Consider the following 19,314-nt stretch of genomic DNA (forward strand, 5'->3'; position numbering starts at 1 on the left):
AAAAAAATCAGTGTCATTGTTTTACACAAAGGATAAACAGGATGAGAAAGAAATTAGGGAAACAACACCCTTCACAATAGTCACAAAAATATAAAATACCTTGGTGTGACTCTCTAACTAAGGAAGTGAAAAGTCTGTATGACAAGAAATTCAAGTCTCTGAAGAAAGAAATTTAAGGAGATCTCAGAAGATGGAAAGATCTCCCATGCTCATGGATTGGCAGGATTAATATAGGAAAAAAATGGCTATCCTGCTAAAAGCAATCTTCAGATTCAATAAAATCCCCATCAAATTCTTCACAGAGTTAGAAAGGAAAATTTGCAAATTCATCTTGAATATCAAAAAACCTAGGATAACAAAAACTATTCTCAACAATAAAAGAACCTCTGGGGGAATCACCGTGCCTGACCTCAAGCTGTACTACAGAGCAGTTGTGATAAAAAACTGCATGGTACTGGTACAGCGACAGACAGGTAGATGAATGAAATAGAACTAAAGAGCCAGAAATGAGCCCACACACCTTTGGTTACTTGATCTTTGACAAGGGAGCTAAAACCATCCAGTGGAAAAAAGACAGCATTTTCAACAAATGGTGCTGGCACAACTGGCAGCTGTCATGTAGAAGAATGCAAATTGATCCATTCTTATCTCCTTGTACAAAGCTCAAGTCTAAGTGGATCAAAGACCTCCACATAAAACCAGAAACACTGAAATTTAGAGTGGAGAAAGTGGGGAAAAGCCTTGAAAGTTATGGGCACAGGGGAAATATTCCTAAACAAAACAGCAATGGCCTGTGCTGTAAGATCAGTAAACAACAAATGGGACCTCATAAAACTGAAAAGCTTCTGTAGGGCAAAAGATAATGTCAATCAGACAAAAAGGCCATCAACAGATTGGAAAGAATTTTTAACAATCCTAAATCTGTTAGGGGACTAATATCCAATATATATAGAGATTTCATGTTGAGTTAATTTTATATCCAGATACTGCACTGAAGCTGTTTATCAGGTTTAGGAGTTCTCCGGAGGAATATATTTCATGAAGCTGAACTCCAGAAATTAAAATAACCCCATTAAAAATTGTGGTACAGAACTAAACAAAGAATGCTCAACTGAGGAATACCGAATGGCTGAGAAGCACTTGAAAAAATGTTCAACATCCTTAATCATCAAGGGAATGCAAATCAAAACAACCCTGAGATTCCACCTCACACCAATCAGAATGGCTAGGATGAAAAATTCTGGTGATAGCAGATGCTGGCAAGGATGTGGAGAAAGAGGGACACTCCTCCATTGTTGGTGGGATTGCAAGCTGGTACAACCTCTCAGGAAATCAGGTTGGCCATTTCTCAGAAAACTGGACATAGTACTACTAGATGAGCCAGCAATAACTGTTCTGGGCATATACCCAGAAGATGTTCCAACTGGTAATAAGGACACTTGCTCAACTATGTTCATAGCAGCCCTATTAATAATAGCCAGAATCTGGAAAGAACCCAGATGTCCCTCACCAGAGGAATGGATACAGAAAATGTGGTACATTTATACAATTGAGTACTACTCAGCTATTAAAAACAATGAATTTATGAAATTCTTTTGTAAATGGATGGATCTGGAGGATATTATCTTGAGAGAGGTAACCCAATCACAAAAAAGTCACTTGGTATGCACTCACTGATAAGTGGATATTAGCCCTGAAACCTAGAATACCCAAGATACAATTTGCAAAACACAAGAAAATCAAGAAGAAGGAAGACCAACACTTGGATATGCAATTCCTCCTTAGTATAGTGAATAAAATACCCATGGAAGGAGTTACAGAGACAAAGTTTGGAGCTAAGATGAAAGGATGGACCATCCAGAGACTGCCCCACCCAGGGGTACATCCCATAATCAGCCTGCAAACACAGACACTAGTGCGTTTGACAGCAAGATTTTGCTGAAGGACCCTGATATAGCTCTCTCTTGTGAGCTATGCCAGTGCCTGGCAAATATAGAAGTGGATGCTCACAGTCATCTATAGGATGGAACACAGGGCCCCCAATGGAGGAGCCAGATAAAGTACCCAAGGAGCTGAAAGGGTCTGCAACCCTATAGGTGGAACAACAATATGAACTAACCAGTACCCCCAGAGCTCCTGTCTCTAGCTGCATATGTAGCAAAGACGGCCTTGTTGTCCATCATTGGGAAGAGAGGCCCCTTGATCTTGCAAACTTTATATGCCCCAGTACAGGGGAACACCAGGGGCAATAAGTGGGAATGAGTGGTTAGGGGAGCAGGGCAGGGGAAGCATTTAGGGGACTTTTGGTATAGCATTTGAAATGTAAATGAAGAAAATAATAAAAAAATAAAAAAAGAAAATTTAATGAAAATTAAATATGAAATATGAGAAATATAAAATAATTGTGAAAAAAGACACAACTTCTATTGGCTACAGAAGTGGGTAATATAATACTAAATTTCAGCTTTCTTTGATGTTGTTCTTATTAACTTTCACCATCAACTTATCACTGAGTTATGTTCTCCTCTTAGTCTCCTAGACTTGGTGTAAGTTTAGAGAATAAGCAGTACGTTTAGCATCATGTTGTATAAAATAAGCAAGGCTTAATTCTTTATAAGATTGATTGACAATTGCAAATAAGTAGACATTAACTGTATACTATCCCCTAGGGGACACAATGAGTTAAGAGACAAAGCAGAAATAGTAAGAAAATATTAGCCACTGATACCTATGAATCTAGGTAATATAGTCCATTTGTTCCTTGAGTATAAAGCTAGGAAGGTCTTTAGTCTTAGCAAAGTAATCTCCAGCTTACTGAACACAATGGTGGGCAAACAAATGCACTGTCTCATAGTTAGCTGCACTTACTGTGGGAAACAGATCGGATCTATTACACAACACCTGGACAGGAGATTGTTTGCAAGGCACTCAATTGGCTCTGATATTCTAAATTTATTCATATGCTCTCAGCGAAAGGGAGAAAAATTCTTTCATTCCCTTTAAATTTCTCTCCATACAAATATGCATTTTGCCTAAAGAGTTCAAGTGAGAGGAATATCAAAGCTCAAAGGCACACAGAAGGAGAGTGAATTGGAATTTAGCTATTAAACACCTATGGGCCAAATCTTAGCATTTAGTGAGTAATCAATGGATTTTCAACAGTGATGTTTAGAAAAGACTCTGAGAATTTGTGTCTTAGAAATGATAGGGAAGCTACACTTATAACTTAACTTTATGTATCCTACTCAATACCTGAAAAATAACAATATCAATAGCTGTAGTAATGTGGGTGGGGAAGCCTTAGGGAATCACACCACTCAATTAAGAACAACAGGCAACCGATGACTTCAAAACAAACAAACAAACAAACAAACAAACAAAAGGGAGATTCAGCCATTCACAAGAATGAGTGCTCTAACTAGTTATCCAGTACAAAGTGGACAGCGTCACATTATAGAAACACAAGCTAGACTAAACAGTCTCAGCAGGAGATACATATAAACATATTATATGTGATATATACATCATATATCAACCTAAATGTTTTAAGGCCCTTCAGTGCCTCCTAGATTAAACTGTTTTCATAAGTTGCTACAAAACCTGTCCCTTTACTCTCATCTACTTGCAAGTGCCTGTTGAACTCACTAGAGGCTATGTATATTTTGTAATATTGCTTATGTAAATGCAAAAGTGGGAAGAAGAATTTAGCTATTTCTTTTTTCATTTAGCTACAACAGGTATTTGAGAAAATGTAAACCAATGCTCCTTTCCTTAAAGTTTTGTACTATTTACTTTTCATAAAGTATATTTTGTAAGACAAATATATCAATACCATCCTTCGTGGATTTGTAAATAAGTATTTTAAGGTTTATCAAATCTTTCCAATAATATAGCACAGATATGAAACACATTTTGGAGTTATTTAGATTTTCATTTCCTTTTAGATCTGCAGAGACTATCGCTGTGATATGTCACCCAATGCAGACTTTGAATGTTTATCTATGAGGCTAAAGATAGGGGTTGGCTTTGGTGGTGGGAAGTCTTGCAGAAAAGCCATGGAATAGGAATAACAGAGCATTTGAAGACTGAAGTCCCCAAAACCAGGCTGGTCAAAAGAAGTGAAAAGACTGGAGGTCAGTTTAAATACAGGGTGTGTTGCAAATGGGCTGAAGTTGTGACTGAGTGTCAGGAAGCAGTAAGATTGGTATCTAGGTTTGAGGTTTACACTGGTGTGTTTAGGCAGTAGCAGTGATGAAACACAAGGGAGAGAACATGTTGAGAGAAGAGATCCATCTCTTGTTCATGAGGGTGACAGATGAGAACAGAGGTGTGAGATGAGAGATCCAAACTGGAGATTAGAAATCAAAAAGGGCACTGGAATTCCTGTAATGTTTTAGCAGTAGGAGTGAACTACTCGACTAAACACAAGTGTTGGACAACAGTGTATTCTACAGTTAAGCGTCTTAACATTTCAATTTATTCTTTCACATGTCAATTTATGGAATGTAGTATATGGAATTATCACCTACCCATAGAGAAATTTAATCTGACATTAGGTTGATTACAGTGTCAACTTTTGAGCATAAATAATACAGTTACAATTTCTTAATATTCTTATTTTCTAAGCTTAATATCTGTGTCTGTTTGGGTTCCACTCACATAAGCTGAGTGCTCTATTCAGACTGTTCTTTTCTGCTTTCCACATGCATGAATTATATGCTCTGGAGGAACATTCATGTGTGTTTTCGTGTGAGTGGAGGCCAGAGCACAACATCACATGCCTTCCATATTCACTTTCCACCTGATTTTTAAAGATAGATTCTCTACCAAGAATTTGATTCTGGAGAGAGACACACTAGCCAATTACCCCCAAGGATGTTGCTGTCTCCATCTCTGGCATTCGGCTTTCCGTTCCTATGACCTCCTTTTTTTTCCTTTTCTTTTATTGGTTATTTTATTTATTTCAAATGTTATCCCTCTTCCCCGTTAAACCCCCATCCCCTTCCCTGTTCCCCATGATTCTATGAAGGTGCTCCCCCACCCCCTTCCCTTGTTCCCCACGATTCTATGAAGGTGCTCCCTCACCCCCTGCCCCCTCGGTGATCACACACCCTCCTTTTCTAAGTGAGTCTTCCTGATTATATGAACATTTCCCTGTCTGATCTATCACTGTTTCACTTATCATCTCCATGCTTAGTATGTTGTTATTTGATGACAAACACACTGAGTTTTACCATTTGGGGTATGACATATTTATTTATTCCAATCACTACTATAGTGCTTCACTGATAAGTCACTTAGAGATGTTCCAAATCTTCAAACTTTATGAACTGTTAAGCAGAAACAGTTTCTTGCATTTAGGCATAGTAATTTCCCACATACTATGGCAGGATAATTTTGAATACTCTACAAATATCCCTTGAAAATGAGATGTTCCTGTCTGTCTAGAGTAGGTGAGCAGGCATTATTGCTATTGCTTGCTAAAAATTAGTTATTACATCCTCTAATCTATTTGGTTGCTTCCCCTATCCCTGGCTAATGAGTTCACAAGAAGGTACAGAAACCGCAAGGAGAGAAACCTCTACAGATCTTTCATGTGTTCCTTTTTTGTATTATTTTCTCTCAGGATGTTGGCTATGGTGGTTTCAGTATGCTTGTCCCATAAAGAATAGTATTATTAGGAAGTCTGGCCTTCTTGGAGAAAGTGTTTCATTGTGAGGGTGGACTTTGAAGTTCTCCTCCTATTCTTAGGCCCTCCCCATTGCAGAAGAGAGCTTTCTTCTAGCTGCCTAAAGATGTCAGTCTTCTGGTTACCTTTGGAACATGATGTAGAACTACCAACTCCTCTAACACCATGACTCTCTGGATGTTAACATGCTTCCTGCCATGATGATAGTGGACTGACCCTCAGAACTTCTAAGCCAGCCTCAATTAATTGTTTGCCTTTATAGGAGTTGTCTTGGTCATGGTGCCTCTTCGCAGCAATGGAAATGCTAAGACATTGACCTTTGAACTCTAGCCACCTCAGTCTCTCCAAATTTAGCTATTTTTATATCTTGAGAGTCTGGGTTTGCCAAGCGTAGTTTTTCCTCTTAGTCACACTTTTGAAAACCATTATAGAAACAGCTAACCTAATTTGGTACCAATTCCTAGAGATAGCTCATTCTCTACTAAACATTAAGTTATTAGGAATGATGTTTTTATTTGTTTTGTACACTTTGAGAGCTATTTTTGGATGGGGGCAATATTAAAAATATGCTTTAATGTATATACGCAACTCTTATTCTGAAGATGTTATTTCATCATTGTTCAATAACTGTCCCTCAGTCTTTAATGTTACAACAAATTTGATCATTATCTTCCCTGTTTTACATGTGAGTAACTGGAGAATGAGTCAGTAACTCTACCCACTCAAGTTTACAGTGTTTAAGGGGCACAGTATCTAAAACTATCACACACACTGGGATGTACTGCTTCAAAAGAAAGCAAAAACATTATGGGATAAGTTCTTAGCACCGATAATTTCACAAAACGATCTAGAGTTTACCCTACTAAGCTGGTTTAGACACAAATCTCCTTTAAAAGACAAATGAATAAATTATGAGTCATGAAAGCTACACACAGTAACATTCATAAGACCCAAAAATCTTATTTAATACATATGCATCAGTCACCAACTTGTAATCTGTACAACTATAGCAGGAGCTGGATATGAGGCCTTATGATAAGATGTAAGGATTTACTCAATTGTTTTTGAAGCCTCTCTCTCTCTCTCTCTCCCTCTCTCTCTCCTGTCATTTCATGTGTATGTATGTTCTTCTCTATTAAGAAATTTCCATTATATTACAAATGAACATTTTGAAATTACATATTTGTTATCTTGAACTTTCTATAAAACTAATAAAAATATAAACACAGAAACGACCAAAAACCATACAACACAATAGGCTACAGACACACCCAAACACACAGTCTTTCACAGAAACATGCTTTCCTGCAGGTCATCATAATGTCCACCTCTGATGAAATTTTTCTTTTATGTTTCTACAGTGGTCAGTAAATTTCATCATAAAATATGCTGAAATGTTTATGATCTGAACATATTCGGTAGTAAACTACATTGTTACAAATTGTTGAGAAAATGATTATAATTCAGCTTACATAATATGTAATGTCAGATTAGGTCTTACATAGGTTATACATTTTTAATGCTTAAAAATCATAATGGATATTTAACACTAAAACTTTATTGATCTTCAGATAATCACTGTTGAATCAAGCAGTCAAATCTAGGCCCTATATTCAGTTTTATTCCAGGTAAAACTTTCATAATGAATTCAGGCCCCTAGAATTCATTATGTATATTAAATATTTATTTTTAGATTGGAGTATAAAAGATGTCATAAATGGAAGTGGACCCAATGTCCCTTCCTGAGAACCTGGAAATCACTTCTTACTTAAACTGACTTAGAAGCCTGTGTTTCAGACATAACCTTCATACTTTAATTCTAGGTTTCTCCCCCAAACACTTCATTGGAATGTGTTTCTGGAAATATCCTCACTCTTCCTCATTGTAAAGGAGAAAAAATTTTGCGACCTCACAACACTAGAGTGATAATGAAATCTGGTAATGCAGGATATTAAGGTTTAAGCATTTCATTGTTATTTAACATTGCTTTTATGGTTAAATTGAAACAAATGAAGTCGGAGGTCATTCCATTGACCTAATCTCCCAGATTTTTCTCTTGTAAGTACATAATGACAAAAGGTGTCTATTTCTGCACTTCTAGTCATGAAAGAGACTATAGGAAGTAAAACTCCTCCTCCTGTTGGTCTCAAGGATGAGTGACTGTTTACATGTTTCCACTCTATCATTAAAGATGTGTTATGTACAATCAATGAAAATGGCTAATAAGTGGATATTAGCCAAGAAAAAAAGTACAGAATACCCAAGATACAGTCCACAGAACTCCAAAACTTCAACAAAGCTGAAGTGCCCAAATGAGGACACCTCAGTTCCACTTGGAAGAAAGAACAAAGTAATCACAAGTGCGGAGGGAAGGAGGAACCTGGGAAGGAAAATGGACTGGGAGGGGGGAGGAAAGGGGAGGAGTACGGAGGAGGAGTGGGGAAAGGGGGGGATCTTATCTGGTATTGGGTGAGGGAAAAGGACTGAGGCCCTGTAGGCCAGCAGAAAGAATGTAAAGAGACAACCTCAGGAAATAGGAGGTTGGGTGAATCCTCAAGAATGCACCAGAGACCTGGAAGGTAAGAGACACTCAGAAATCAAAGGAGGAATCTTAGATGAAATGCCTGACTGTAGGGAGAGGGAACTTATAGAGCCCACCTCCAGCAGGAAGACAGGGCATCAAGTGAGGGATGGGGTTACCATCCCACAGTCATTTCTTGGACCCATAATTGTTCCTGTCTGAAAGAATTACAGGGATGGAAATGAAGAGAAGCCTGAGGAAAAGGAGGTCCAGTGACAGGCCCAAAGTGGGATCCAGCTCAAGGGAAGGTCCCAAGGCCTGGCACTATTACTGAGGCTATGGAGTACTCACAAATAGGGACCTATCATGACTGTCCTCTGAAAGACCCTACAAGCAGCTGAAAGAGTCAGATGTAGATATTAGCACCCAACCAATGGACGAAAAGGCTGACCACTGTTTTTGTATTAGGGAAGGCAGAAAGAAGCTGAGGAGAAGGGTGATCTTGTAGGAGGACCAGCAGTCTCAATTAATCTGGACCCCCAAGATCTCTCAAACACTGGACTATCAAACAGACAACATATACCAGCTGATATGAGGCCCCCAACACAGATACAGTAGAGAACTTCCGGGTCTGTGTTTATTCAGAGATGATGCACCAAACCCTCAAGAGACTGGAGGCCCCAGGGAGTTTAGAGATCATGTGGGGTAGGGGATTGGGGCATACAGGGGAAGTGGAGAGGAGGTGTGGGATGTGGAGCGGTCAGAGGGTAATGGGGGGGGGGGCAGCGAATAGAATATTGAGTGTAAAACATAAATTTATTTTTAAAAAGAAAGAAAATGGCAAACCTGTTGGAAGCAAATGTTGCCCCCTAATTCTGAATTATCCATGGATTAAACTATTATCCTTGATCCCATACAGGTGCAAAGCAGTCAGTGGCATAAGCAAATTTGCTGCTATACCAAGAATGTTCCATCTATACAAATGGAGTTATCTGTAATTGGCCGGAATTCGAGACTAAGTTTGTTCTCAAGGATATGCAAGCAACTGGGCATTCATTATTTTCTGCAACCTACTTGCATTTCTTTCATTTAACTCATGCTGAAAGAAAGGAGGAGTAGACATTTGGCTTCTCCTAACATTTTCCAAATTGTAAAGCAGATTCCGAAATATTCTGAAAATACTAGGTGCCCCAAGACACTTGAGAGGAAACAGGCAAGCAAATGTTTAAAGAAAGAATGAATGCACAAAAGATAGATACCTAAAACAAACACAAATATCAATCGCTACAATTATCACATGACAGTGATTCTGCTCTGAAAAGTCCACATAGAAAAATTCTTCTTGTGATATTCACTGAGTTTGATTATTTCAGACATGTGCTGAGGCACGTGACTCATGTCACATCAAGTGCACACAATTTGGAGACATGAAATGCCATTAATGATAGTATCCAGATTCTCCTAGAAGGATATTTCTCTACCTTCTCTTGTCTATAGCTAAAGCAAACAGTTGAAATTTTCATTCCTTTAAATAACTTGTATCCTTCCAATAATTATCTCTCCTGAAAACATAGCTTATTTTACTTATCCATATCTCACTTAAGTGACTAGACTAAAACACATTTCTAAAACCTAAATTGCATTTGTGAGTAGGTTATACCTTAACTAAATGTTGGTACTCTCTAATGTATTAGTGAATGTCTTCTTATTTACATACTTCTCCCATATAATAATCATTTTTATAAGGTGTAAGTTTTTCAAGTTGAAAGACTACTGAAGCTCCTGTTTAAATAAGTTAATTTGATAATTTGGTGAATGACTTCTTCGTCATCATAAAAACAATAGACATAAACTGTATTTCAAAACCTGTCTTTATTAGAAAATAGTCATATACATATAATAAATATTAGGAAAATAATACAAATAGATATCAAAGGATTAAATAACCTTTTTGTACATTTAAAATTTGATGTTTGCAACACAGAGTATAGCAGGTATTATCAAACTAAACTTATCCACCTCGTTTCTAAGTACATGAGTCATTTTGGTCATACCAAAAGCAAGTGCAGTCATTGAAAACAAAGATTATAATAACCTTTGCCACAACTATGAAGAAAAATATATGAAGCAATGCTACATAATCACCTTCTTTAGCACTCTGTCAGGCTAAGAACATCATTTTCCCCCAAAGAAAAATTAATTTGCATCTGAATTGAGAAAATATGCAATTCTTGGTTCCAAGTGATGGCCATTCAGGCCAGGTGGCATCTTAAATCATGAGCTATGTGCTTACTGACTTCTTGAAAAAAATCTTTGATTGTCTATGAGTCTTTGGGTGACATCAGATTCTACCTAGTTTCTTTGATTGTCAAACCAAATTCTAAACCACGATAGTATTTAGTAGACAGCTCAATTGTGCCCTCTAGCCTCTTTTCATATACTGCACTCAGAGGTCACATTTAATCAACCTATTTTATGGCTCACCAAGCTGCTTACAAATCCAAACATTAAAAAGCAGTGTACCAGTGGTGAAGGTGTTGAAACATCATAAACTCATTGTTACATGACAGGAAGCATCAATCAAAGATGGTTTCAAATATCACACCAAAATTCTACAAATGACTTTCCTAAGGAAAAGCAATGTAAGAGAACTTTTGTTTCTTTGGAATTACTTACATAATTATTTAACACTTATCATTTTTCATGGAATTTCTCATTGATTATATTAGCTGCATATTTTAAGAAATAAATATTTCTCAGGGTCAAGATTAAATATGGGGTGAGAAAGATAAACTAGCAGTCAGATGATGTGTCAAAATTATCTTCCACAATAGGCAAAATGAGCACTCATGATACACAGATAGATAGGAGATAGTAAGAAAACAAACATGAGAACCAGATATGATAGATTTCCACTAGCTAGGCACATACATACATACATACATACATACATACATAATACATGCATTATAGACAGATAGAATGGATAAATATTTAGATACATAGATAGATACATACATAAAAAGATAGATAGATAGATAGATAGATAGATAGATAGATAGATAGATAGATAGATAGATAGATGGATAGATGGATGGATGAGTAGGTTGGTGGATGGATGGATAGTTGGAAGGATGGATGGGTGGATGAATATATTGATAGGTATCCATTTTGAGATACACCCTCAAGAAACTCACGCAACATATTCCAACTTCCTTTTTTTTCCTAAAAATTTACCACTTGTGACAGATATTCTGTTGTAGATAACATGTTCTTTTTTTTTTTTTTTTTTTTTTTTTTGGTTTTTCGAGACAGGGTTTCTCTGTATAGTCCTGGCTGTCCTGGAACTCACTTTGTAGACCAGGCTGGCCTCGAACTCAAAAATCCGCCTGCCTCTGCCTCCCGAGTGCTGGGATTAAAGGCGTGCGCCACCACCGCCCTGCAGATAACATGTTCTTGCTTTTAATATTTATTTTTAAAGTTTGCTACCTTGGTAAAAATTAATTTTAGCCTAGTGCTTTTATTAGTATCAAGATTGGAATGATACTTGAGAATGAAGTTCACTTTGCTGCTAGAGATGGTAATGTGGCTACATGTAATCCATAACTGTGCTTAGCTCAAAGGCATTCAATCTCGGGAAAACTTGAAATATTTACCTTTATAACCTAAATTGTTCTCAAATTGTGTGATATGTATGCATATACCACCCTGATATATCATGGGTAAATATACAACATATCCATGGCTATATATACAACATATAATCAAACAGAGACTAGCTACTGTAAGTTTGAAAATGGCCCTTTGTGTCTATTTGATGGAGGGTGTTTTGTTTTGTTTTCTTTCCTCTGATTGTTGTATTAAAATGCCTGAACAACTAAAGGGAAGAATTTATTTGGATTCACACATTGAATGTATACTTACTTGTGGAAGAAAAAACAGAGCTTGTGAGAACAGGTGCCTATCTATGCCTATCTTAGGTTTCTATGCCTATTTTACTTAGTCTATACTTAGTGTAGATCTCCTACCCTAATTAGTCAATCTAGAAAAATATTTCACAGACTTATCCTAGGTTTGTCTCCAAGGAGATCTGGATCTTGTCAAGTTAGCAATCAATACAAACCATCACAGCATTATTGGCAGTTTATTTAATACTTGCTTCTTTAGAAAATGTCAATGAAAAATGGCTTGACCATGTACAAAGCAGTTACTGAAAACACCAGACTTGATGTCATTGTCCTGGATGTCTACTCCATGATCCACAACATTCCATTAGGGATCGCATTGTCATCCCCAAGGCTACATGATGACAACCGTGTTATCTCTCTGTGTTCATGGAAATTTTTTTTTCTGTCCTGTCTTGAAACTTGATGTTGAGGCTTTGATTATGATTGGTCTATAAAGCACTTGATCCCTAAGTGAATACAAATGCACGTGCTCTTTGAATTATAAAGTATTATTTTTGATGGTATTATTTTAACTATGAACAGATTTGAGCAAACTCTGCCTTGTAATGGAAGGTGTAAGCAGTACTTGACATTCTATGATAGTAACAGATGACATGACAAAATGTGAAAAATCACGTTCTTAAGCTAAACTGTCTAAGAGAAAAAAAACACAGGAAGAAAATGTACTGATGTTATCATGATTGATTTCAGGACATTATAATGCAAAAATAGAAACGATATTTAAATGACATCTTTCAGACTGGCTGACTGTGATCGACTATTATGTAATTTGCTGTTATAGTGTCAATGTCCTCTGTATCAACATTGATTTACAACTAAAAATAGTGATGTCTAAATATAAATATACATGTATACATGTACATATATATGTTGATATATATTGTTTAATCATGTGAAGAAGTTATTCCTATAATATATATGCCAGTATTATATATATATATATACATATATAATATACTAGCTATACAGTATTCATTCAAACATCAAAATAAGCTACAAAGAAAATAGTATCATCTTTCAAAGTATCTTCCAGAGACTGTAAGTGCTCCAACAGAAGCAATGGAATTTTATAGAAGGCAGGAACTCTAGTGTCAGGATTGGTGTTCTTTATCAGTACATTCCTAAAAAACTTCTAATTAGTCATTCATAAATCTTCAGAAAAGATACATTGTGAATAGCTGCAGAGTGTCTCAAAATGAAATAAATCAATATGTAATAGCAATTCAACTAAAAAAATATTAAACTGAACAATTTCATTAATATTTTCTCCTTATTAACTACATACCCTAAATAAGTAGAAACTTCATATACAGCCCTCTTAAATTTATTTTAAAAGTAAGAAAGTAGATGTTGAATATAACTTGATATTAATTTTCTAGAAGAGTCTGAAAAAAAATCCAGATAAACTGACAGAGATGGACTTCAAATGTCAGTGGACGTTTCAAGAGGCTGTCAGGACAAATGTGCCTCCTCAGTCTGTGTACCTTTATAAACACTTCTAAAAGAACTCTAGACTTAGGCAAAGCCTGTCCAGGCAACTTCCAGAGAGAAAAGCAGAGCCAATATGAGACACAGGGAGAAGCTGGAGAGCCCAGAACTGTAACTTCTGGTCTCCTGGCTGTAGAATCTGTCCCTCTGAAACATTTCAAATGAGCAGCTCATGGAGTGTTCATTCTGCCTACAGTCCTATAACAGGTGCACACACTTACAAATTAGTTACAGGGTCCCTGCTGCAGAGAAGTTATCAGCTACTATGACCCAGACTCACGGTATGTTGTAGGTAGAAGTTACATCTGGACATATTTTTGTGAGCTAATTAAATAGTGAATGTGGAAGATTAAATGAAGTAGAAAGCAGGAAATAGGAAATAGAAGTGTCTCAACATACAGCACTTTTAAATCTATAAAATGTATGTATTTTTATCTCTTAAAATGTCTCATAATCAATTATTGGCAATTTCAAATGCAATACACAACTATCCAAATGAAACGTTGACCTTTTCAGACAGATGAAACAAACCAGAAAATGATGAAGAGAACCCAACCATTTATATAAACAAGTACAAGAAAATTTAAAAAAAATAATCAATTATAGTCACAGTTTGTAACACTTTTAATGAATTATTAATATGCACATGAAATCTTCTTTGATTTAAGAAAATCGAACTTTGTCTCCTCAAGATTTCGACTCCAAACCATAATCATCATTGTCAAATTGCTCTATGTATAGTTCAGTTTCACATGCTTTATTTTCACCATAGATCTGGCTTTCAATGACTTTCCTCCTAGCAAGCAGGTATTACTGTTCAAAATTCAATCTGTAACTGCTAATATATATGACATGCTATCCAAGTTAATAAGTTATTGCCATCAAATCTATAATGTAGTTCAAATTTCATAACAAAGAGTGTATGCACCCAAAAAATAGACTCAAAAATCATGAAATCTCCAATTCCTAGTAACGACATTGAGAATAAAATGATTCCAAGAGTATAGGATCTAACTCACAATTTCTTGTTAATAATTTAGCTGCTTCTGACCAATGACAACCTCAGCTTTCTGACCAATGAGTACCTGAGCCTTAGACTGTTATCCAATGACAGCAGTTTTTGACTTTCGGTTAATATCAGTCATGCTGCTTCTCTGTAATGTGCTGAGTTACACTATTACCATTTCCAGAATACAGAGAGGCCTCAGTGATGAATATGCACTGATGACTTAAGGAGCAGTAGAGAAATACAGGCAATCTACCCATAGTACTATTTTTGAGAGTATCTGTTTTTTTTTAATTTGATACTCTATTTGCTTTTTCAAAACCACACAAAAATACCTTTATCACTGGCTTCCATAGGAATATTATTTTTTCTACCACCCATTCTAAAAATAGGACATTCTAAATCTTTACTTTCTTAAAATCAGACAGGAATTAATTGACATGAATACCTCTGCCCAATCCCTTCTATAGGGAGAAGAAAACAATACAGGCATCTTTTAACCTTAAATTATACAAATAAAAAGTATGGGAGTGATCAAAAATTAAGTTCTTCAATGAATAAAACATTGTGATCTTAGTTGTCAGCAGGAATGGAATCTCTCCAAAGCTCTGGTCCAACTTAATAACTTAGTGTATATATTAGGGGAAAAAATCAGGATACTAGGAGCCTAAGGCATGATTGATACTACTGCTGGATATTTGGTATTTTGTTTGGTTGGTTGGTTTGGTTTGGTTTGGTTTGGTTTGGTTTGGTTTGGTTTGGTTTGGTTTGGTTTGGTTTTGGTTGGTTGGTTTGCTTGCTTTTGAGAATCAATGGAAAAAAGCATGCTTTTTGTGTCTGTTTTGCAGCCAAGACTAGAGAGTATGATACAAGTGCTTCTTCTGGGAAAGTAATGCAATATTCTTTCCTTTATTTTTCCTATTACAAAGAGATATCGAGTAAATATTCATCAGGCACAAACACAAGTAAGAAAATGTTCTATTATCTTAGATACTGTATGATATTTTGATTTTACTATCAGCTACTTGATATAATATCACATGTGTGTGAATCTCTGTGTGTGTGTGAAGCCTAGACATCCAACCTAAGAAGTGCTAAAGAGCTTAAAAAGCTATTTGGAAATAATGCAAACTATGAAACACAATCTCCTATAAATCATTAGAAAAGTCCCTTTGTGTTAAGTAAGCTTACTAAGGTCTCAGAGGGCACATGACTCTTTCATCTGTCAGCTAAATCTTTGAATTGTTTAATAAGCATGGTTGGAATAACTCAAATGCCCTAAAATTGGAAAAGTGGCTCTGCAAACGATTCTTCACATAAGCCTTGAGAGATGGAAAGAGATATTTGAAACGCAATATGAAATCATCTTTATAAAAGTATCTCAACCTCTTTCAGGTAACAATATCCGGTTGAACTGACTGGGAGATCCCAATAGAAAGTAATACAATCTAACCTAGATTTAGCCTCACAAAACAAACCTAATAATCATCAAAACATCGATGTCATTTAATCCTGCAATGGTAAGTTAAGAGTTCTCCCTAGCAGGCAGCTATCCACTCAGCCTCAGATTCTCACAGGAAGCAAGAAGCTAACCAGGACTTACTCTAACCCCCTAAGCCTCACCCCACACCACAGTATCCTCTACCACCAAGCAACAGCCTGTTCTGTATATAGCATTACTAACAACAGCTTGCCAGTTTCATTCCTTCAGCCTATGAACTAGTCATTCCTCTATTGCAATTAAATTATCTCCTCATTTAAATGTTAGTACACAATCCATAATGACAGCTAATTCCAAAAGTTCAACTTTGTCATCAAGAAAAGTCTGGACCTTCAGCTGCTTTCCATTGCTGCTTTTATGTAAAAATCCTATTGTGTGGTTTGCAAATTGTGGTTTCTCTAAAACATATCCCTACTTAACATCTGCAAACTTCCTTAATTCCTGTGATGTTGGCTTTTACTTTTTCAAATACATTGCTTCTGCCCCATTATATGGATTCCAAAGGACAGTCCATAGAAGACTCTACCTCCACACCTGGCACTTATTATGGACACTTTTGCTTATAAATTGGTTCCATGAAGCATGTTCAAACCGTGTGCAACAGGTCCAACTATTGTGTAAACAGGAGCTCCTAACACAATAGGAACAAGAGCCAGTTCTTTGCAACCGCAAAAAGCCACACCAATCGGCGCTGATTCACTGGTAATTCTTTTTGAGATATATAAAGCTGTTATAACTACGGGAAGTTTGTGTTATCCAGACCCTCCCACACCCTCCACCTTAAGTGCAATGTAAGTGTAAGGAACTGTGCAACAAAAAGCCCAGGTGTGCACGGCTTTTCTCGACTCACTGCACATGACCAGCTTTAGAGCTCAGTTAATGACAGGAAGAGCACTTTCACGAAGGTCTGACAAGTCTTTCTCCTTAAGTTGCCCATTGCTGTTGCTATATGCTCCCAAAGCCATCACAGTAAAACAAATGGCAACCAAAGATGTCTAGGCTTTGTCATGTCAGTGTGAAATCAAATTTAAAACACACCTCCAAACTATTAGAAGGGGCCACATTTATTTCCTGTCTCTTGGGAAGAGAGAGAGAGAGTAGGCTCTTAGAGGAGATAGATTTCATGTGCTCTGTACAGTTAGATCTAGTTACAGCGTATTAAGTTATGTCTAATAGAAAGACACTGTCTGCTTGAGTGTTTTATCACAAAGTGATGTTATTAAGCATATCAAGTATTCCCATACTCTCCTTGGATTCTTTGATTTTTACCTCCCTTTGTTAGACACGGACCACAAGGAGAAATATTGCAGGAACAATACCCAGGCACATGATGCCAACCATCAATGTATTTTCCCTAGCGATGTATGCAGCATAAACTCAAGCTTTCTTATAAAACTACACATTTGCTCTACATAGAGCTTTGCCTCTTTCCTGGCTAAGCAGCACCAGTCTGCTACAATGTGTCTCTGAGCGTGCAGCATGGTGCTTTGTGCAGCTGGGGATAACGGATTGTTGGTCTCCAGGCATCCATCACTTAGAACCCTGGCAAACTCAACAAGGGTTTTGGTTGCTGACTGGAAAGGGAAACAATGTGCTTCGAGCCTCAAGGATCCAAGAAGTGAAGGAAAGGTTCCAGGGAGCAGCCGAGCAAGAGGAGAGGAAGGAAGCACGGTACTCTTACCTCCACATTGAAATACTGCTCCGTTCCGCAGACTGTAGCACATAAAATCCAAAGCAAGGTTTGCAAGAAAAACACACCCGAACGATGCACGAAATCCAACCTTCTTCCAGAGCTGAATGCGAGTAAGATCATAGTGAACTCTGCCTCAACGGATGGACGAGCTCCCCTGCGTTTTCTCCCTCTTTCCGAATGCCCACTCCCTGTTTCCTTTTAAAAAGAAAAAAAAAAAAAAATCCAGTCCTCGGGTGGGTAGAAGCTTGCAGGTTCACCCACCCGTCCAGGGATGGGGATGGGCGCCAGGCTCGGCAGCCGGGGAGAAACAGAGGAAAGGCAGGGTCAGCGGCGGCAAGTGTTCACCATCCTCACCCGGCCGTCGCCCGGAACGTGGCGCCCAAGTTCACCCGCTGTTCCGATTCCCAGCGCCGCCGAGTCGCAGCCGCCGCCTCCAGCCCGTGCGTCCTCCGCCTTCTCCACCTCCTACGCCGCCGGTGCCCCCAGTTTCTGCGGGAAGGGCCTCAGCCGCTCCCAGCTCACTGCCTCCACTGCTCCTTCCCTCCTCTCTGCTCCCCTCCAGAATGTTCATCGGTAATCTACATAACTCCTCCTTCCCGGGGTCTGCGGGGATCTTGGGGGCCCCGCGCGCACACACTGAAACCACACACGCGCGCGCACGCGCTCGGCCCTACACACACACACACACACACACACACACACACACACGGGCACACACACACACACGGGCACACACACACACACACACACACGGGCACACTCACCCGAAACACACGCAGGCGCGCTTCTTAAAGGAGAAGACTCAAGGATGCCTTTTAGATACTGGTGCACTGGATTGGGTACCGGGCCCTTGCGAAAGGCCCTAGTTCGTGATGAACTCTTTTCTCCCCATTACCTGTCCCTCATCTAGATGTCTGGTACCTAGCACTAGAGAAAATCGATTCTTACTACACCTCTCTTGCTCCTTGCCCAGGCATCTAAAAACAAGTGCGCCCCTCCCCAACCAGAACTTGGGTGGGGCTTGGGCTGTGGACCCGTGTGGAAGCTGAGGAGCAGTCTGGGCCTGGTCTTGAAGGATATTCAGCATCTTAGTTAAAGATGTTCCAAAAGATCCCTAGTGCTCGAAATCAGAAGTACACCCAGGTTCCTGTGTGTTGCTTGGTGGTCTGGGTCAGTTATCCAGACTCACCAAGTTTGTAAGATGGAGATGGCAAATTTCTGCCATCAAAAACTTTGTTAGGGTCCCTCAGTTCTGTGGCCTCCTGTCTCCCAGGATCACTACAGAAACCTTATAGGCTCAGGAAATAGGCACAGGCTTTTGGTAGGAGACCAGTCAAAGCCAGAATGAAACTACCCTCATCAAATGAGTGGTAAACACTCATCAAAATGCAGGGGTTCCAAAGATGTGGTCTTTACTACATCTGAGAAAAGAGGTTGAGTCACTGGAG

The 19,314-nt window shown here is 38.1% G+C and overlaps 1 protein-coding gene across 1 annotated transcript in view; it reads right to left on the reverse strand.

Moving 5' to 3' along the window:
- The window catches only part of Mmp16 (matrix metallopeptidase 16), a 255,409-nt gene extending 236,827 nt beyond the window's left edge, over positions 1–18,582 (reverse strand). Inside the window, exon 1 of the mRNA XM_021160140.3 lies at positions 17,855–18,582. Within this exon, the coding sequence (XP_021015799.1) occupies positions 17,855–17,986 (132 nt within the window). The 5' untranslated portion in view covers positions 17,987–18,582. The remainder of the gene's footprint in view (positions 1–17,854) is intronic.
- Between the last annotated feature and the right edge of the window lie 732 nt (positions 18,583–19,314).

Source organism: Mus caroli, unplaced genomic scaffold, assembly GCF_978045245.1.
Source record: "Mus caroli unplaced genomic scaffold, Mus_caroli_1 scaffold_6, whole genome shotgun sequence".
Lineage (NCBI taxonomy): Eukaryota > Metazoa > Chordata > Mammalia > Rodentia > Muridae > Mus > Mus caroli.